General features: G+C 35.9%; 1 protein-coding gene across 1 annotated transcript in view; it reads left to right on the top strand.

The window, feature by feature from the left end:
• Positions 1-20363, top strand: part of LOC145467904 (F-BAR domain only protein 2-like) — a 24983-nt gene extending 4620 nt beyond the window's left edge. The window contains exons 4-28 of the mRNA XM_081451531.1: positions 211-352; positions 1652-1723; positions 2119-2199; positions 2867-2891; positions 2984-3063; positions 3203-3301; positions 4890-4986; positions 5262-5354; positions 6525-6606; positions 6727-6757; positions 7026-7083; positions 8229-8279; positions 8546-8670; positions 9664-9688; positions 9779-9833; positions 10298-10506; positions 11480-11650; positions 12011-12168; positions 12665-13134; positions 14390-14545; positions 15250-15379; positions 15953-16152; positions 16629-16693; positions 17425-17583; positions 18286-20363. Of these exons, the coding sequence (XP_081307657.1) occupies positions 211-352; positions 1652-1723; positions 2119-2199; positions 2867-2891; positions 2984-3063; positions 3203-3301; positions 4890-4986; positions 5262-5354; positions 6525-6606; positions 6727-6757; positions 7026-7083; positions 8229-8279; positions 8546-8670; positions 9664-9688; positions 9779-9833; positions 10298-10506; positions 11480-11650; positions 12011-12168; positions 12665-13134; positions 14390-14545; positions 15250-15379; positions 15953-16152; positions 16629-16693; positions 17425-17583; positions 18286-18308 (2857 nt within the window). The 3' untranslated portion in view covers positions 18309-20363. The remainder of the gene's footprint in view (positions 1-210; positions 353-1651; positions 1724-2118; positions 2200-2866; positions 2892-2983; positions 3064-3202; positions 3302-4889; positions 4987-5261; positions 5355-6524; positions 6607-6726; positions 6758-7025; positions 7084-8228; positions 8280-8545; positions 8671-9663; positions 9689-9778; positions 9834-10297; positions 10507-11479; positions 11651-12010; positions 12169-12664; positions 13135-14389; positions 14546-15249; positions 15380-15952; positions 16153-16628; positions 16694-17424; positions 17584-18285) is intronic.
• Positions 20364-21655: the final 1292 nt, after the last annotated feature.

Consider the following 21655-nt stretch of genomic DNA (forward strand, 5'->3'; position numbering starts at 1 on the left):
TAAAGGTTTCAATGTGAGAAAATGTCAAAATTACACCAGAGGGTTTTAAATGACAAATTACTTCCTCTTGATAATGAAATACATGGGTAAGCAAAATGAAAAATAGCTTCAAAGAAAACATTTTGATAAGGGACAAACCTTTTGTTGTAGTAACAGAGACCAAATTCAGAATTAAAAATTTATCCTAATCATCACATATTCATTTCACAGCACATTTGAGCCACTTTGGGGTGTGTTGAGGGTTGCAACTGAGAAGCTTGCAAGTGCCCATATGCAAGTTGTGGGGAGATTTCAAGATCTTATCAAGGAACTGAAAGAATATGGCGATAAACAGAAGGAAAGACACAAACAGGTACATTAATTAAAATTTCTCCTTTTGGTCAGCAAAAATTTGACCTTACACTCAAACTACTTAATCGATTATTTAATTACCTTAAGGTTACCGTAAACCTTCGCGGGTGTCCTTAGCGAAAAAAATATTACCGTGCTGTCTTAAAGACAACCACTACAAATTATATATCAATGCAAAGGTTATAGAATGCTCTATTCGATAAAAATTGTTTTGCCTCAATTTTTTTTAATCATAAGGCAAGTGCGACCTAAAAGTGCGAAATGACCGACGTTCCATTGAGCGAATTTATCGGGTATCAAACTCGACCGCATCAACAAAGCTACTGCATTATATCATTCACGAGGCATCAATCATCAAAACTGTATGAGGGTTTGTCAATATTCCTATTGGTTGTTTTGGAAAATTTCTGTCAAGTTTGATGTCCAAAAATACAGCGACACGTTTTACGACGAAGGCCATTGCAGGAGATCAATTTTGAAAAACGCAAATCCCCCACACGGTTTTGATGATTGATGCCTCATGAATGATATAATGCAGTAGCTTTGTTGATGCGGTCGAGTTTGATACCTGATAAATTCGCTCAATGGAGCGTCGGTCATTTCGCGCTTTTAGGTCGCGCTCGCCTTACGATAAAAAAAAATTGAGGCAAAACAATTTTTATCAAATAGAGCATTCTATAACCTTTGCATTGATATATAATTTGTAGTGGTTGTCTTTAAGACAGCGCGGTAATATTTTTTTTCGCTAAGGACACCCGCGAAGGTTTACAGTAACCTTAAGTGAGTACAAAGGATGGTGACTTTTTTATGAAGTGTTCAACACTATTCAATATCCAGACAAGTGAAGATAAAGCAGTATACTTTTTGTCAGAGTTAGGGACTTATAATGTGTTTATTCTAAAATAGATAATCAGTAAAAATATGTTAATGATAAAACTACTAAAATTTGCAAAGGGCAAAAAATAATGGGTGGGTGGTTGGCTGTCATGGAGGCCAGGAGCCTTAGCCACTAAGACCAGGCTCAGCAATTTAACATTCCCTGAACAGAATAATACTCTTATACCAAGGTGGTGTCTATTAATTAAGTTCCTCCCATCCCTATTTCTTACAAGTGAACTGATCTAGATAGTCATTTTAATGTGTTTGCTCGACTCATGACTGGTCTGTCAAGAGTTTCCATCCACGGGGACAGTATTGTATCTGGGGGAATGATGACTACTGTTGAGGCCTGCTGAATATTTCCCAAAGGTTTGTCTTGTATAAGTCAGTTGGTTAACATTGTTTCTGTCTATTGTTTCAGGCTAAGGAAGAGTTTGGCAGCACAGCTGATATAGTACAGACCATACAAACAATGACAGCTAACCTCGTGAAGGTAATTATTGTTTACATTAAAGGCATGTGAATGTATGTGTACACTAATACAATACAATACTTCTTATAACTACCCAGTATATATCTTGGTAAAGGGAAATCCCATTCCCAGATCGAAGTAGAGTTAAAGCATGTTTTCCTGGACTGCCCATAAATTTGTCTACAAGAAGCCATGATTTAGAACAAGATTATTTGATCTTGCTCAAAGATGTTGCAAACCTGTTAAATACCATGTTATTATTGTGTCAAGAAGCTTTTAAGGTTTGCCTTCTAAGCATGAAGTGTACTGTAAGTTGTGTCTGAGCAACAATTCAGTACTTGTACATACCCAGGACAAGCATCATGCCACGTCAGGTGTGCCTTAACTGAGAGTTAACTTCGTTTTTTTGTGTGAAGTCAAAGGAGACTTACTATGCAAGATGTCAAGAACTCGATAAATCCAAGAAGGATGGATCTAGTCCCAAGGAGATTGAAAAGGTGAGTCCTAGTGATATGATTTTGGTAATGATCCTGACAAGTTTACAAAGGGCACACTACTCAATGTATTATTGATTAGTATAGTGACTGAATTTGCTTGAGTTCAACAGGCAATGTTTTTAGCCCTGTCTCTTGCTATGGCTCATTTTTTAAAACATGCATGTCTTATAACTTTTTTCTCCTAGAGTCAGTCTTCGTAACTTTCGCTTGTCTGATTGAAACCCAAGTATGACATCAGCGCTTTCACATGGTGCTGTTTGATCGTCATTAATTTACACATTGTCATTCAGGATTTTGTGTCAGTTTTGAAAGTTGGTATCTAGGGAAGTGTCATACATTAGATGTGGGCATTGTGAATAAGTGAACATAGATTTGATATGAACACCTGCAAACGTTCACAATTTGCAGACAACTGCCCATGGTAACAGATCGTGCCTTGTTCTGTCAATCCCTGTTCACCTTCCATGTCTGATACTCTCATAGAAAACCTTTTCTTAATAGCTCTGACCACAAATAACTGTTTTCTTTCTATTATCTAACTGAGTTTCTTACTAGGATTCATAATTATACAGTCATATTTAGGATTTGTATTATTCATATTATTATAATGTTATTATACAAGTTTTGATTTAGCTGATGTTGCTATCTCATTTTCATTTTAATACAGGCTGAATCTAAAATGAAGAAAGCAGGTATTAGAGGGTGACTTTGATTCATTTTGACATTCCAAATCTTTGTTGACAAATTCCTTTCTAATGGTTGTTTTTACCATTTGTTTGTTCAGCTGAAGAATATAAACTGCTGGTTGAAAAGAGGGAAATTATCAGAAATGACTTTCATGACAAAATGGTGGATGCATCCAAGGTTTGTTAGCATAAATTAATTATTTTATTTATAATTTATTATTACATAAAAAACATATTCCAAGTTGTTGATTTTCTTTATTTTCACAACCTGTCAGCTTGCATTTTCAAATAGTTGTTCCTGATTTTGCATTTTGTAGAAATTCCAGAAGATCGATGAAGAACATTTGAAAGTAATAGTTAGATACCTTGAACAATACATTGAATCTCAGAGGACGGGCCAAGTTGCTATTGAGCAGGTATGTTGAAGTGATTAGAATTTATTTTGTCACTCATCTGTTCAGGCATTTTAAGTGGTGGCTGAATTGAATGAATAAATAACTTTATATAATGGCAGTAAAAAACATCTAATGGGGATGCTTGCAAAATAGAAGAAAAAAGAAAAAATCTAAACATTCTTTTAGAAAATAGCTCAAAGAAATCACATGGACTTATTGGTTTAAAATTGTGTTTCTATTAAACAATTAGATTACAAGCTCGAGATTTCTATCATGCATTAGCTGATGAAGGCACAGCCCGAGTCAACTATCACACAGAGAAATTGAGAGTGAATAAGCTAATTGTTTCAGTATAAACTTAATCTGAATCCTCTTCACAGACACTTCAAAAACGCCAAGAAGCGATTGTCATTTTGTTAACAAGAGTACACTACTACGCTATTCACTATGTATCACAAAATAGATAGTCAGGGCTCAACACCAACTTTTCAATTTACTAGCCTAGTGGCTAGTGACAACTTAGATGTTACTAGCCAAAACCTTTTTTTACTAGCCAAGCATTGTGATTGGCTAGCTTATTACATGAAATTTTCACGACATGTTTATTTCACGATTTGGGGGTGGACATATTTTGCAACACTTAAATGTGGCGATTTTGCAAAAATTTTGTATTTTGAATCACTTCAACTTCACAATTTAGAGTAACACAAAATTTATCTCCTTGGCAATCTTATCTTCTCATATAAATATTTCTGTAGTGGTAAGTTTGTAAGTATGTATGCAACGACAAATCACCCATATATTGTTATGCTAAATGAAATGTTATCCCTTTACAGTTCCGCACTATTTTGCACATGGAAAAAATTTTGTAACAAAAAAGAGCATTGGTGTGTGCTTTCAGAAAATGCTCTCTTGTTTGTCAATATTTCTTTCAACAAAATTAACATGTACAGTTCCCCGTTTACATACCACCCAGCGAAAAGTAGACAAACTTAAATTTCCATACGTGCTCAGTGAACACCACATGCCTGGTACCATGATATGTCCACAATGAAATTCTGACCTTGTTTCCGAGAGAAGTGTAAATTTTGTGTTTGTCTTCCTTGAAAAAGACAGAAACTAGTTCAGCCAATTTCATTTTGCTGACTAGCCAAAGTGGCTAGTGGAAATTGAAAACCTACCAGCCAAAACTAAATTTCTAGTGGTCCGTGGCTAGTTGGCTACCGTTAGTGTTGAGTCCTGGATAGTGAGTGGCGTAGCCGATCAGAGAATGGCAGTCGTGATAGAACGCTTGTAGATTTATGCTAAAACTTGATAGAAACACAGTGTAGGTTTTTTATTTCTTAAATATAATGCTAGAGTCAATTAGAATACAAAAATGTGCTTCCTACTGGGTAAATTTATCAAGAGAAATTACAGATTGAGGTGTTTGAGTTTAAGAGGTTTTGAGTTTAAAATTTACCAACCTTTTTGTGGGACAAAAGTTGTTGTGATAACGCAGTGGTTGTTTTAACAGGTGGTCATAAGGTGGAGTTCCAGTGTAGAAATCACTATGTTCTCTTAGTCTTAAAAGCTTAACACTTTAACTTTTATTATCTCTACGCTGTAGGTTTACAAGGAGTTCCTAGGACAAGTCAAAGCACTGACAGTGCATCATCTGTTGGATCAGTTTGTAAGGAGCAAGGGGACAGGGAAAGCCATCCCAGGTATTGCATAGCAAGGCAACATCATTCCTTTACCTTCTCCCCCCAGGAGCTGTCAACCCGTACTCTCGTGCGCAAATAGTTATTTGCTTGTGCTTTTACCCCCTGGAGTAGCCCACTTGTTCCAACTATGGTAGCATGGAACACTTCCAGTTGTTCCAAGGCCATCCTAGTTTCCTCCAATGTGGTTTGGGTTTATTGTTTAAACAAGTTACAGCTGACTTCACACACTGAGCTTTTTGTTACTTAGTTAATGATGTTGTATTTTCTGTCTATAGATGTCGTTACATTCGAAGAGTATACTGGTCAAGCAGAAGGTGTTTTAACAAACAACCATTCACCCAGCTTGAATTCTGTAAAACATCCATCAGGTATTCATTGACATACCAATGCAAAGTACTGCTTAGGAAGAGGAAAGAAAGTAGACTAAGAAACTGAGTCTCTCTTCTCTCCTGAAAAATAAAAAGAATATGTAGTGGAGAGTGAGTGGGATATGCATGGGAGTCAAGCCCCATTTTGAAGGTAGCAACTTTTCATATCATTTCTCATTTTAAACTACTCATATTTAAAATGGAAACAGTCATGCAAGCATGCATGTATGAATATATGTGAGCACTCCAAACCCTCTTTGGGAGGCTGCTACTGGACTTTTTCTGGTCTAGAAAGAAAGTGTGTAAAAAAATGATCTTTGCAGTTGTGAGAGAGTTTGGACATATTTGAAAATTTTCATACAGGGGAGTTCTGTGAAAGTAATTACCCAAAGACACAACACAGTGATCTGGCCAGGCTGAAAATCTGGAGCTTAAACCTGTTATCGTGACAACTAAACTGCATCTCCACTTTTGACAGCACAGTAACCCATTTTACAGTCCCTTGCTTAGTGATTAGGCCTTTAAGCAGAAGGGAAGCTAGAGTTGACTTTGTTATGATACAAACCTTGTTATTGTCAAATGTAAATTACCCTGTTATCATGCTAATTGTCCCTATAACAAAATTCTCGATGTTGATTGGTTTTTCGCATGCCTATTTGTCATGTAATCAACGCGCAATCACGTGGGTGTCCAATTACAGGTATCCAATTTGAACTTTTTGTAATTGGATGTCTATAATTGGATACCCACATGATTCGCATGTCAATTATGCGGGCTTTAATGTTTTCCTTCGCACTGTTTCCTGCAGTTTTCAAAACTTTTGAAAAGCGCTACAGACATTTTTGCTCAAAAGAACTTCCCAAATGACATTTTAATTCTGAAGTTTGTTATAGATACAATTAATTGGTAATTGGACCTCATGTCGTGCAATTCAGGGAGTAATCGTGCTCATATTTTCAAATTGGTCTCGCGCTTCGCACTCGTTTACTGGTGCATTTACTCCCTGAATTGGACGCCACTCAGTCCAATTAATATTACTAACAAGTTTCTAATCTTTATCATCACAAGGTCAAACCAAGCATCACTTTCATGTAGAGGCTCACTTACATTTCACAGCACCATGAAATGGTCTTTTCCTAAATCTGTTTTTTGTATGTAATATTATTGCAGGGTTTCCCATTACTTTGAAAAGAATAGAAAAGAAGAAAAAGAAGAAGAAAGCTAAGAAGGACAAAGCTCAAAATGGACCAGTGTAAGTTCTGTCATGCACGCAACAAATTAATCCTTTGTTTGAAAAAAAAAAATTATCTTTGTTCTGCTGCATGCCTTGACCTCAAAATTATCTGACAAACTGTCTGTTGTTTTTCACCAGTGACTCGCCATCTAGTGAAGGAGGGGATGCAGTAAGTACTAATTGAAAATAAATATTTAACTCCTAATTCTCTTGTCTGATTTCTCTGCATTTTCTTTTATGTCATTCCTGAGAATCTTGATCAACATCTTTGGTTAATCAATTTATTATTTATGGACCCCTGTTATACATCATACTGGTGTTTGTAAGGAGACTATAGATATCTATCACTCCTGGAATATGCAAACTTTCTGTAAGCTCATAAGCTTTGCATTGTTTTTATGTTTCTGTAATGGCTGACTAACTGATATCATTTTTAGTCATCATCATTTGAAGTAGACGAGGAGGGATACAGAATTAGACCGCCTGATTCAGAAAGTATCCTTGACTTAAACTCTAACACAAGACACAACTGAAAGCCTGTATGAATTTTACTATTAATAGTGTTATCTCATTACCAGCTTACCACCCACAGTGCAAATTGTGATAAATCACCATGCTTTGTATACATCACCACAGGCTTACCACCTTTCCTATGTATGCATGCTTTTGGGGTAAGGTAAAGTGAGGCTTATTGTGCATCGTGGCAAGTAGTTCATAGTGCCAGAGCATATCCTGGCTAGACTGTAGCATCAAGTGAAAAGGAGTATTTACTCCATCCCTGGATACATGTAGGATGCTGTTCCATTTCAAGGTCCTCCTCCAAAAACACCAAATTCACCAGTATCCATTGCCTTGGAGGGTAAAGTGGATCAACCTGAAATCCCTCAGCATGAATCCCAGCATGCTAGCCACTGCTAAAAGGAGAAGGTCACTCCAAAAAACCAATTTTTTCCCCATGCCAATTAAAATCTTGCACTAAGTTTAGCCATTTGCAGAAGTGTCAGCAACTAAATTGCTGGTTTTCCTTATGAAATTGGCCTCCAAAGAAGCCCAAAATTTGACATCTCTGCTGCCATCTTGAAACAAGACTCAGCAGCTAGCCTTGTTTTCATGATGTCATTCCTTCCAAGGGATTATGTCCAATGTCTTCAGAAAAGCCTTTTAACTACCGCTCTACTTTATGGCTTCTCTTGAGCTGTGTTATTTTGAGCAAAATGTGCTCCAAACCCCAAAAATGATAGCAGTGAAGATAGTGAAGTCAATAATTGGTTGGAAAAAATACATTTTGCTGACCTTGTGAAGGATGCCAAGTCAACTGCAGACTTTTCTGCTTTCCACCAATTTTGAGTTGGACGGCATGATGTTACATAAACACGGCCTGGCTGCCAAGTTCAGTCAAATTTTGGGCTTCTTTATAGACAAATTTCTTCAGGATAGTAGGCACTTTAGAGGCTGAAACTTTGGTGAGTGGAAAACCCAATGTTTACTTGCTATAGGTGGAGACAAAAAAGTAAGCTTTTTGGAATGCCCTCCTTTAATGGGACAGTCATGGATAGCAGTTGTGGTTCGAGAGGTTTTTATTTTAGTTTTGCATGCAGAGTTGTTTCCACAGGTAATTTTTGTTCTTAACAATGACTTAGGCACCAAATCAGGAGGAAACAGTTCCTCATCTGATTCAGATTCAGATGATGGTAAGTATTTGATCCAACATCATTAAAGGATGGCTGTCGTCTGGAGTACTTAATATTTAAAAGAGAAGGGCTGTTGTTCCCAAATATTTAAAAGTACAGCCTAAAGTTCTTCAAGTTTGTCTCAGAATTTAAAATGAGCGACGTTTACCTTGATGAGAAAAGTGAGCAATTTTTCAAGATGTTCCAACTTTTGTTCTCCACACTGTAACTCCTTTGAAATCATTGCAATATTATTCCTAACCAGTTGATGAACATTTCCTTCTAAGATGAGCCTCGAAAACTGCAAGTTGTCATAAACCCAGTGGAAGCAGACAAAGTACCACAAACAGCTTCAGTTGATGAAATAAAGAAAATTACTGGAACTCTTAGTCTCTCTTCACCGTCCACAATGGTGAGTTGTCAATTTTTTACTGTCTAAGTAAGCTTTCAACTACATCACTTGTAAAAAAATTGTGGGTGTTAAAAATTCCAAAGTTGTTGGACATTCAATTTTTGTACACTTATTGTCGCATTTGGACAAATTTTGGACAAAGATTTCAGCCACTGTGTTGAAACTTACCTTACGTAAATTTGCACCTACAAAACACAATATACTCTGAAACAACATTATCTTGTGAAAATGATAGTTTTACTTCACTTTCAAGGTTTTACAGATATACAGACTAGAAAATAACACAAATTATATCAAGCCATTACCTATCTCAAGCACTGTCTCAACTAGAGTTTGCTCCGTCAAGGAAACTAAGAGCTTTGCCCCCAAATGGAGCTTAATGTACTTTAAAATATTAAACTGTACTGTAAATAATTCAGATGCTTAACAATTTTGAAGCTTGAAAATTGTGGATGGTGTTATTTTCAGGCCCTTTTTTTGTCCCAAAATAAAATTATCCAATTTTTTTTTTTCAAGTAATGTATTTTTGGTATGTAGCCCTTGGACTCTGCCTTTGTCTTTGTATCATGGTCGTCACTGTCATCTTTTTCTTGTTCTTTCAATACTAAGCAAACAATACACTAACAAGTTCAGTTACTACGCACGCTGTGATTGGTCAATTTAGCGGGTTGTATTCTACTGAAGCCGCTACACATGAATAGCAATCAGTCCCAAACTTGTGAGACACGCAACAGAGATATAATAAATTTCGTACTAACCTTGTCTTCATGGTCTGTTCCTGTAAGTTACGGATCCTCATTTTTTCCCACTTCGATTTATGGTCCAAGCGCGAAGGAGAAAAAAACCTGGTCTGTAACTTACATTATGGACCTCAAACTCAGTTGGTAAGATATTTGTATTGGGAGTCAGTTGTACAGGTGTAGTTTTATCTCAAATTGTAGTTACTGTCAGTAGCAATCATAATAAATGATTGTTTCTTTTGTCTTCCTTCAGAGAAAACATCTAAGTTCTTCCTCTGGTAAGTTGATGTGATTAAAGTTTGTTATCTTAAAACACTGTAACACGGTGCTGACTTTCCGAGTTTCATGTAAACATTTCTTATTTCCAGGTGAAGCTATGAGGAACAGGTCAAAGTCTGCAAGCCATACATCAACTATCAAACTGTAAGAATTATTAATATTGCTTTCTGTATGACTTTTAGCCAATAACTAGAATTTGCATGGTTTTCAATTTGTATTTATTGAGAAGTAATCAAAAATGTTACATTAGCTTATAGTAATTCCTAGTTATCATTACTAGCATAGAAAATAGGCACTGCTCTTATGTAAAGTAGCTTAACAGTAATGTCTTGAATTTCTACAGCCATCAGCTCTGGTAATTAACTTACTTTGCATGTTTGTCCTAATTTGATTCCTCCAGTTGTTCAAAATCTCCTTACTGATTGTCATACATTTCTTTTTACATTAGTTTTAAGAATTTGATAGTAGATCAAGACATCACCAAATTGATAATTCTCTTTACTGTCATTTATCTTGTTAGTGTGTTACTTTAGATGTTGTAAGAATCAGTTAGTTGTACTCAAACATCATTGTAAGCTTTTGTTAATTTGCTCTGTTGTTTCTCCTAGATCACGTTCAAGTGATGATTTGTTGGACATAGATTTCAGTCAAACCAGCTTTGCTTCTAGTGCTGATTCCCTGACATCTGGATCACAACGAAATTCCCTTCAGCTGTCACAGAATGGTGCATCAAACATAGCTGATGCAGAGCTTACAGCACAAAGCTCTGGGGATTTGAGATCATCAGCTCCTGCTTTACCTTCCTCATCAAGTTTAGGTATCCATGGAATTTTCTAATAACAATAAATACTTATTTTCTTTTATTGCAAAACACATAGTTACTTATACATTGTTTACAATACAGTACGCCACTTTCTACAATTTGCTACTTACTCTACAATACTTAACATTTAGAAACAATACTTATCTTTCTTTCAGAGCAATACTTGTACTTATCTTTACAATACAATACAATACAATACAATACAATACAATACAATACAATATTTTACTTTACTTACAGTATGGTACAATACTTACTTTACCTACAATAAGATACAGTACTCTCTACTTACAGTACACTCCTATAGTTACTCTACTTACAATAATACAGCAGGATTCTTATTCTACTAACTATTTTGTGTGATGCAAACAACAAATACTTTGGTTCAGTATTTTGTTGCCAAAACTAGTCTCACTAACATTTTCATGAATTGAGTGTGTGTCATTTTGATACCTTGTCTTTATTGCATCTTGTGGAGGAGCTGTGAGTGCTTTTATAATGCAGTAGATTGAGATTAAGGGGTGGCAAATGTTCCTTCAAAAACTATGGGTCTCACAAATTTTTCCCTCTTGTTTTTTAGCAGTTATGTATGTCTCACAGTCTTAATTTTTTTGCAAGGTTAGAAAGTCTCAAAGTACCGCTTTTTTTGTAAATGACGTCTGAACGTCTTAGAAAGTGAACATCTCAAGCTTGCATTTAAAACACTATGAAGTCCGTGTCCCACAATTGAAGAAGTTAAAATGTCTTGGGCTTGCAAAGAAAAACACTAGTCTCACCTTTTCGCAAAGACTCGCATTTACCATTCACCACCCGTAGATTAGGAGATCAAATTGATCCATTGTTCTTGCATTGTGTTCTTAGACACAACAAATATGCATAGTTTTGTATTTTCATTGTTCTGTTTTCCAGTAGTGTCAGTCAGGTTTCTAAATACTAATTTTGTGTTTGGTCATTTTCAACACATCAGAATCCACCAGTGAAAACACAGAAGCAGAATATTGTGATATTCCACCACTGCTTCCTGCCAAAAAGGGAAGCACACTGCGTGAAGAACCTTCAGAATCTCCCCCTCCTTTACCTGCCAAGAAAGGAGCAATGGCCTCTACTTCATTTGTAAATGATTTCCCTTCAGCTGGTGGTATGTCCTAGCTGCATTTTCATCGCTAAAAATTGTGGTGTATTTGTTGTGGTTTGATATTAACCCTTCATACAATTAAGTATTCATAATAACAATTATTCCTCATGAGCACACATTGGATATGAGATGGTAGATACAATGTAGCCAACGAGGTGCATAGCACCGAGTTGGCAATAATTGTCTCATATCCAACAAGCATGAGTGGAATAATAATATATTATTGTGCTATTAAAAATGCCCCATGAAAATCTCATAGGAACCAAATTGTGCAAGGAAACTAAGAAAAATTGAAAGAACAACTGAAAGTATAATTATCTGTAAAAGTTTATTTTGATCTCAGTTCTAAATGTTACTTGACAGTTCCAGAGACAACATCAAGTGATACTGGAATCATGTTCTCAACCACAGCAGTGGCAAGTGACAGCAGTAACTCTCTGCTGTTCCTCAAACCACCTCCAGGATCAGAGATTCCACGTTCAGCTTCTGTCAGTAGCGCGTTACCAAGACCAAGACCACAGGTAGAAAGATCTGCAAACAGACAGTTATGACGAGTTATATTACTTTTAAGAAATGAATTGGGGGGATTAACATCTAAAGTAAACCAGGAGCAAGTGAAAAATAATTGTAAACAGTTGTAAACAAAGAATGAACTGGACTTTATAAAGTCTAGATGTAAGTTTCATTACTTTGTCATTTGGATGAACACCCTATAGGATTTGCGTGTAACTTTACTGGACGTTTTGGATCAGGGGAATATTCCTAACAGTATCTTGTTTTTCTGGATAACTATGTTTATGTTGAATTATTTTTAGTTCACTCTTGAAAATGATGCAGCTTGCCAAAAATTTCTTTGTATCAGTGGCTAGAGTACATGACCAGTTTGCAGAAAATTATGGGTTTGGCTGCCTTTGGGGATTCACATCTGTATCTTTGTCCCATTGTCACGACATTTGAATTGATGAATTTATTATTATGTCGTTCTCATATTTTTATTTTGAATTCCTATATTTTAAGCCACGCACTTCTGGATCATCATTACTTGTTCCTGGTCAGACAACCAAGACAGCTTCAACATCGTCATCATCAGCAACGTCATATTCAGCTGAACTGTTAAGTTGCTTAGCTGACTTTACACCGACAACTGTCAACACAGAAACATCAGATTCATCAAACAATTCACCATCAAATGAAAATAGTACTGTGACTAGACCAGCTGTTGTAAGTTACATGGGCTCAACAGCAGTGACTACTGCTCCACAGACACTTGCTAGGGCAACAACAACATTAGCTCTCGGAGGCTCGCAAGAGAATGTCGCAGCTTTGGTGAGATCAAAAACTATAGGAGGACTTCCCACCATGTCGAGCGTGGTGTTTGCTAAAGGGGCAGCTGGAACTGTCTTGGGCAGAAAGGATGACAGTCTTCCAATTGCTGTGGCCTTTATTGAGTCTGTCAATGCATTCTTTAGGGGGAGCGATCAGAGCAAGTAAGGGGTCTATTCCTACCCTTAATTTATAATTTTACTTCTGTAATCGTGAGGAAAAAAAACGGAAAAGCATCGGGAAAGCATAAAAACAGCATTTAAAAAAACTTTAATGAAGAATACTAATCTTGGTTTAGGACCATCTGATTAGCCAATTTTAAAGTTTGTGTCCACAATTTAATATTAAGAGATTGTAGTTTTGATTAGAAATGTGAATCTCAATCAATGGATATCCATCATTAAATGGAAACTACATGTTTGAATGCGGACTACATGTAGGGGTGATTTCCATTCAACAGAAAATTCTGGAACTTTTGTAACTGGGTCAAATAGTACCTTTATTTCCGGGGAAAATTTCTGGGGAAAATTTCCAGAAAATCAAAAATCATACATGTGTACAGCCATTCAGCTGACCGCTTTAAAAATACTTTCACATGGTCCAGTTTGGTGTACAGGTATTTGAAAACTGAAAGTTGATATTTTTGTTGTCATAAATTGAGCACTGTTGCAGGGCCATAGCTAGCTAGTAACATTAGTTAATCTTAAGTATAATTAGATTATTTAGATTTAATTAATATTATTTATCGTAAACCTAGCTCATTAATTCAGTCTAAGACTGCCAAAGAGTTTAAATTTTAAACTACTTTTGCTACTTATTAAAGCAAACTGAGGCACCTGCCTCAGTCCTTTTTTTTCGTTTTTATTGTTTGTGGTCATCATTAACACCCTAAATACCTAGAAAGAGAATCAAACAATGATCATTGCCTTAGTCATAATTTTTCATGGGCATTGCCTCAGTCATAATTTTTTTCTGGTTACAGTCATGGCTCGAGAATGAAGAACAAAGCAAAATTAGCTCTAAATTAAAACAAACAAACAACATCTTTTATTTAAACACGGTGGGTTTTAAAGCTAATATAGCTTATGGGGCCGTGTAAAAAATGTTATTAAAATAATAAAAAATTAAGAATTATTAAAAAAATTATTAAAACTGAATTGAGACAGTAAAAATTAAGATATGTACAATAAAAGATATGAATAGATTTAATAAAAGATGAAATCCCTGTCAATTTGGGGACGGCCCATTTGCGGTGACTCTTCATAAAAGTTCAAGTTTCTGAGGGCGTGAGACTTTTTTACCCTTTTGACATAGTCCCTAGCACTGGCAGTGGATGGTTCTAGAATATTCCAAACAATGGATCCTCTGTGAGAAATAGAGTTTTTTAATGCTGAATTTTCTTTGTTTGTTGTTTGTCAGGTGTATGGTTAAGGTTACAGGTGATATAACAGTGTCATTCCCAGCCAGTGTTCTGCCGCTCATTTATGATGTAGAAAACGCTCCCATGCTTAGTTTCTTAGTACGTGGAACATCATGTCTGGAGCAAATATTACCAAACAAGGCACTTATTAACAGGTGTGCTATGCATCAGTTGTCCATAGAGGAGTGAGCTAGTCAAGCCATTTGAGTTACTTATCAACTGTATTTGTATACAGTAGGTAACTGCATGAACACGAGTGCAATGAGGATTTAACATATGAGTGATATTTGAAAATTCTCTCAAAATTGCATGACCCTTTAGGCGAGTGCAATTGGAAAGAATTTTCAAATATCACAAGTAGTGTCAATCCTAAATTACTTGAGCTTTCATCTGGTTACTCTTTTTTTATATGACTGATAAAATTGCTAACGCACCCACATCAATTTGCACTGCAGTGAATTGGCCTGCTCTCACCTAATCACAGCGAAATAATTTTCTTAGTCATATAAGTTTAGTAATTTTTAGTGAAAACAATTTTTGTCTTAATAATATAAATTATGTATATTAAATCTGTGATGATCTGGGTATAGAATGAATAGCACTGAGTGTCTCAAATAATCACTCGTGACCCTTGAAATACCTCTCAACTTTCCTCCCTCAAATAATTGTTACCCCTTTTGTAGGAAACAGGACTTAAAATAATCTTCCCTGCTATTATTAACCATTATTTGAATATGTATAGTTAATTCTTATCAATGCTACTTTGTGTAGACAAATTTAATTACATTTAGTTAATGTATTGCATGTTGAATAGTACAGTACAACGTTTATAATTTTAAGTGTTTTGTTTTTCATTTAGTAAAGGACAGCTGAGTGGTGGTGATGGAGTAAGTTATGATTTCAATATGGCTTCATTGGCTGACCATCTTAAGAAACAATCTGAACAAGGAGCGAGCACTTACTACAATATTGATATCATCAAATATGAGGTATGGATAAATTTAAGCTGCTATATTTATAGCCAAGTAAAGGGCATTTTAGGAACCTTTTGAGTCTTTCTCACGGTTCTCATTAATTTGGGGAGTGGAGTGCTAGTTTTGTGAAGTAGACAGCTGACACTGATTTGAGTGCTGAATGGACAAGTCTCTAGGGAGGTCAAGGGGTATGCTTCCCCAGAAAGTTTGAAATTGAGAGGCTCTGAAAGGCTATTTTACACATTCTCTCTTAGAGATATGTCCTAAAAAAAGTCAATTTTGGAGGTCATGGTGCACCACATCCTGATCCCATGCCTCCTCTCTAGCTGCAGCCTTGACTGTCCTGAGACAAGGAAAGTCAAGGTTCATTCACATTCCAGAAAACCTGTGTTATCCCAAAATTACTCTTTACAAGTTACACACATATTATTTCACAAAAAGTAGGCGGCTCAGAAATTGAAGTAGCCGGTTTATAGCTGGTGGCTGGCACTTAATGAGAACCCTGCTTCCTGTATGCTGTCCCCTTGTCTTGTCATTATTAATCGAAATTTTAATGTTTTGGCTTCTTAAATGTACACTCAATTCCAGGTTAAGACAAATGGCTTCTCCACAACTCCTCTTCAGCTGTGTAGTTACTGGAAATGTGATGAGGAAGCAACAGATCTCAGAGTTGATTATCGTTATAATCCCAGTTGCATGTCGGCTCCATGTTCAATTAGCAATTTATCAGTGCTGGTGCCAATGAATGGCGGAGTCACTATAATGCAATCTAAACCGTCTGCTACTTGGTAAGTTCTACTTGTCGTAGTTTTAGTGATCAATATGTTATTTTCTCCTCCTTGCATTAATACTTTGTCAAGTACACCGGTGATAAGATTAGTAATAGAAAATCATCAACTTGGTAATGTTGTCTTGCAGTACCACCTAATTCTGTGATCAAACATTTAAATAATGTTACAGCAATCTGTTAGGAGAGTTAACATTTTGAGTTTGGAGATTAAATCATAGTTGCCTGGTAATTTGTGGGACACTGTATTTTTCTTTCAGCTTTATTGATCATTGTAGTTATCAATGTGTAATAAATGTTAGAAAAAAGTTTTTCTAGATACTGCTGGGACTAAACATTCTTTAGAAGGAGAAATAAGTGCTAAGTACCCCCAAGTTCTCTTATAATTATCATTATTTTCTCTCTTTAAAACTGCAGTGAAAAGTACTCCTTATTACAAACTTGCCTGTCTGTTCTTGTTACAATTAATTTGTTTAGGTCTGCTGAACATCAGAGAGCATTATGGAAACTCCAGGAAGTCTCAAGTACATCTGAACCTCAAGGTGATTAAAATGATATGATTTTCACTTAGATAATTATCTGAGGTTAACATTCAGTCATGCTGGTCTTCACACCCGCAAGAAAATAAAGAAAATAATTGAAAGAATAAGGATAGGTATTCTTCTCATTCCTGAAGTTATTATGTGTATTGCTTTTCCTTGTACATCCCTTTACCATGCACTCTCCTACTTGATGTTTAACCAGCAGTTGTACTGGTGTTTATAATCTTCTTTTTCAGCTAACGTCAGTTCGTGTTCAGGTTTTGTTGTTGTTGTTGTTGTTTATGCTGTTGCAGGTCCCTATTTTGCAGACTTATTGGTCACCGATACCCTGGTCCTTTTATGGCTTCCTCCCCATCCACCCACCCACACAACCCTCACCAACTCACAGGCCTGTGGCCACATGTTCAATTTAATCCATAAATTCTACCATTCTTGGCAGTAAATGTGGTGTGAAGCCAGCTATATATTATTCTCTCTACTTCAAAGCAATATTTGTAGACAGTTTTTCTTCGAAGACGGTGACTATTTATGTGCCAGCTGTGTTTCTATGATTGTATGAGCTTCAAATGCTACTTTTGGTAGTTATGGTGTTACATGTTTACCACTGAGTGACAGTAAATGGTCATAGAATAACTTGTAATAAATACTTAATATCAGTGAGATGTACTGTAATTAAGAATAAAATATCCAAGGAGCCATCGTTCTCGCATGGTCTTTGTTTCTGTTGTTAGGTACCTTGAGAGCAAGGTTTGATTTAACACAAGGTCCAAGCACTCCATCACGTATTGCTGTTCAATTCACATGCAATGGGGCTACCATTTCTAAACTGAACTTTGAGCTTAAAAGTCAAGAATACAAACTATCTCTTGTTAAAAAGAGGGTTACTACTGGTAAGACCTTTTGTTTTAGATTCTTATTAGTGAGGATTGTGTTAAGAATATGAAGCCATCAGCTACTGGTTGTAATAGCAAAAAAACCTTAGATCTGTTGACGAGATGACTTTTCCTTGTTTATCAGGTACCGATATACATTATGTACATTGTGTATCAGTGGATTATGAACGGGAGGTGATGCTGGGGTTGACATTAAAAGATGGATAATAAATCCCTGTTTGAACATTTAAGTGTTCATGTATAATATCGCTCTGCATTGTACTTATAATTTTTCTATCTACTTCATCCTATTGGTTTGTGAAAAATGGTGTGACTTGTAAATGACAAGCAGTACTGTGAATTTTTTTCTCATCGCAGTACTGTGAAGTATTTTTCATGTGTCCCACATGTTAGAACTCGAGTTTGCGTCATTTTTAGTGCAGAGTGCATGATTGTGATGGTTTAGAAGGCTGCCCTCCACTAAGGCCCTAATGCACTCACATGCTTGAGTGTAAACATTTGTTTGTTTAATCAATTAATTAAATGAATTAATTAACCTTTACAGCAAGGGAAGGAATGGGCTAAGTACCTCTGTACACTACATAAGGCATGTTACATCTTTGTTAATGCCACAACGCTATGTATTATTTGCGGGAAAAAGTCTTGCTCTCCTTGTTTTCAGGAAGTTGCTTATGGCTGTCTTATGTTTTCTTTTTACAGGTAAATACATTGCAGAGAGCTAGTGCAAGCTAGTATTAAAAAAACACTAATATTTTAATGATTTAAAGAAACAACAAATTTAACACAAGTACCATGGAAAATGTAAATGAATGAAAGGAAAAGAGGTAGAGAGAAGAGCTATAAAAGAGGAATTATTAGTGACGATATGGAATCAAAGAAAGGTGATTGATTACAGAACTTTCGAGACATCTTACGGTTTATATCTGACTTCCACACTTATTAGATACATTTTAAAAATATCTTTTGTACTTAGTTTTCAGGGTACAAAAAGTAATTTGTTTATTCAAGGTGTGGTCAGAATATTGCATTGAAAATCATACTGTTATTCAACATGGTTTTCAATTTGTAATTCTGCCCAATGCATTCGCAACTCATTCAGTTTAAAAGTCCCTGTCCACTCATGTCATGTGTCACATAGTAAGTAAGTCTTTTCTGGAAAATAAGAAAATCAGATTAATCAACAAAGTTTGTGTTGTATCCAACAAGTTCAGAACTCAACAGAAGCTGGCTTGTGTATCTAACAAAAAGCAACCAACAACTCTTACACTCCATGATCTAAAACTTTGGTAGATAAAATTCTTATGATAAATCAAAATGTAATTATTATCATTATTATTTTATAAAGAACAGACTACATATTTCTGTGGTTTAACCTGGGAATTAAACTTGGGAAGGCTCTGATAAATGATGTAAGTCAAAGCTGTCAGATTTACATTCTGTGAAAGGGAACTTGTTAATTTATGATTTTAAACATGTCCTAACAAGGCATTGTGACTGTGTTGTTTTCAACAAAGTATTTTTACAGATACCCAATCATTCTTCAAAATCATAAAGTGATCCAGTTGATCAGTTTGTTCCTGTAAAGGATATGTTGTTTGGGAAAAAGCCACAGCTTTACAACCTTGAAAAATAAAACATGCAAGCTTCTTAATATCTTATTTTATAGTGCCAGTTTCTAAGATAATGTAAAACTCTTGATGATCAACTTGGTCAAACAAAAACATCAGATTAATGTTTGCACTGAGTAGCCCTACATACAACCAGAAGTATATAACTTGAAATTAATGTTATATTATGTGGCTTCTAGTGAATTCAGCAAATGATGTGAGTTGTCTAAATACAGACTACCAAGTACAAATTACAATAGAGGCTGGCATTCAATGCAACATGAAATGGTAGCAGTTGCTTGAAAACGTAAAATGAACTAATTTTACCTCTTGCAACAAGTGCAGGGCAGTTTTAATTGACCCTTGATAGTGAATAACTTGCAAGTTGTCATTTCTTTGATGAAAGGGTGAGGGATGTATGAGAGCTATACAAAACAAACAATATTTTTGGTTCCATCTCGTTCCTTAAGCTGTCACAGCCTGTGTGCACCCTTGAAAAGGAAACAAATGCTATGCAGACTCGAAGGTATGCTTAAATATGGAGTTTGCGCTGCCACGTGTCACACAATATCACTGTACTTCAATTCTCTGAAAAACAGCAACTAGTAGTACTTTTATTGGTTCTTTCACAGCAAGCAGCTAACATGTAGATAAAGTGAATTTTATTTTGTAATAGATATAAAATTATATAAATAACCAGCTATCACCAGCAAATCAAAAAAATATTTAAATGTTTTTGTTTCATTGTGTTTTTGTTCATTTTCTAGCTATAAATAATTTACTGGATTTAATTTGGCTGAATGTAATTGGTTGTAACCAAGGGTTGTTGGGTTCTGCCTTTTGTCCTTTGCGCAAGCTGGTCTACGCAATCAAATTGTGTTCATTGATAACAAGTGTAAACCTAGCCTGGGAAAACAGACGTACCTCAATCCCTTACAAGAAAAAGGTCTGAGATTTGAGATAAAAAAATCTCCAATTGGCGACATAAAACTTCATGTACAGAGTTTGAAAATGTAACGGAATACAGACTTATTATGATTTCATTGACTTAAACCTCAGATGTTTTGTCAGGAGAAATAGAAATGGGGACATAATGTGCGGTTCCAGAAAATAGCCATATCCCCATTCCAAGACAGGTTATTGGTAATCCCAAGGGTGAAGGGGGGGGGGGGAGGGTCTCTAAAAGCCATAAATTGTAAAGGAAAATATGAACCAAGAGTGGAATTTACCGAGGGACATTCAGACCAAAACCCCTCCATGGGATGGGTATGGATGTTTTCTGGGACAGCACAGTGGAAAATGTTTGTTTCCTTGTGTTTCTGATCTTAACGAACTTGTTTTTATTAATGTTTTTTCAATTAGCAATAATTTTTGTCACAATATCATTATTAGATACAATTTATTGTAAAGCACTGTTAGTAAGTAACACATATGGTTGCTGGAGTCTATAATTTTGCATGAAATAAAACAACACTGATTTGTTTTAGTATACATGTTTGGTATTGGTTTCCTTGTAAAGATATATTTTATCTTGACGATGTAGTAACTAAATTCACATAACATTTAAAGAATGTGAAAGTTAATAGTGGATGTTTCAGCATCATCGTGACACCATTCCTAAGGCAAAGTGAATAAAAGTAATGCAGAGATTTGATTTCTATACTTATACAGTCCCTGCAAATTAGCATGCCTTGAGAATCGTGTTACGATGATGCCGTAACGTCAGCTATTAACTTTAATGTTCACTTGTTTATGTTTTAAAAGGTCTTTATTGATCAAGAATTTAAAGAATGAAACTGACTGTTAAATGTTAGTCGGCAAAACCAGTTTCTAAAGCATGAGATGCAAGTGATATTTATACACATAACCCGTGTGGGTTTTCCTGGCATGGTGAGACAAGGAGGTACCACAACAGGGTATAATAATTTGCAGCTCTGAGCAGGTTATACAATTTTATGTCTGTCTGTCTCAAACAGGGTGGAAACATGTCCTAAACAGGGTATACTAGTACAATTGTTGTTGTTCAGTGTTGTTTTAACAGTATTCAGCAGGCCAAAATGGCAGATATTTGCTGATCTCAAGATGGTCATCAGTCAACGTCAGATAGTGTTCAAACCAGGATAGTATGTACTTGTAGGGTTCTTAGCATCCTCTAATTCCACCCTATCTTTTGTCTTCTACTAAGAACTAGAATGGAAGGTATTGTTCTACTCTGGGTGGGTATTTTTTGTTGTCTTTGTCTTAAGTGGGGTCAGGGTTTTAAATCTTTGGGGGGAAGCCCTATACCCAAGTACCCCCTCCATGGGGGGGGTGGGGGGGGGCATAAGCCCCTAACCTTGAACCCTGGTTGGCATCATCGCGTTGTATTCTTGAGCAAGATGCTTGACTTTCACTGTGCCTTTCTCGATCCAGGTGTTTAAATGGGTACCAGTCCTGCAAATTTAATGCTAGGGTTTGAGGTA

This window comes from Orbicella franksi, chromosome 14 (assembly GCF_964199315.1).
Source record: "Orbicella franksi chromosome 14, jaOrbFran1.1, whole genome shotgun sequence".
Lineage (NCBI taxonomy): Eukaryota > Metazoa > Cnidaria > Anthozoa > Scleractinia > Merulinidae > Orbicella > Orbicella franksi.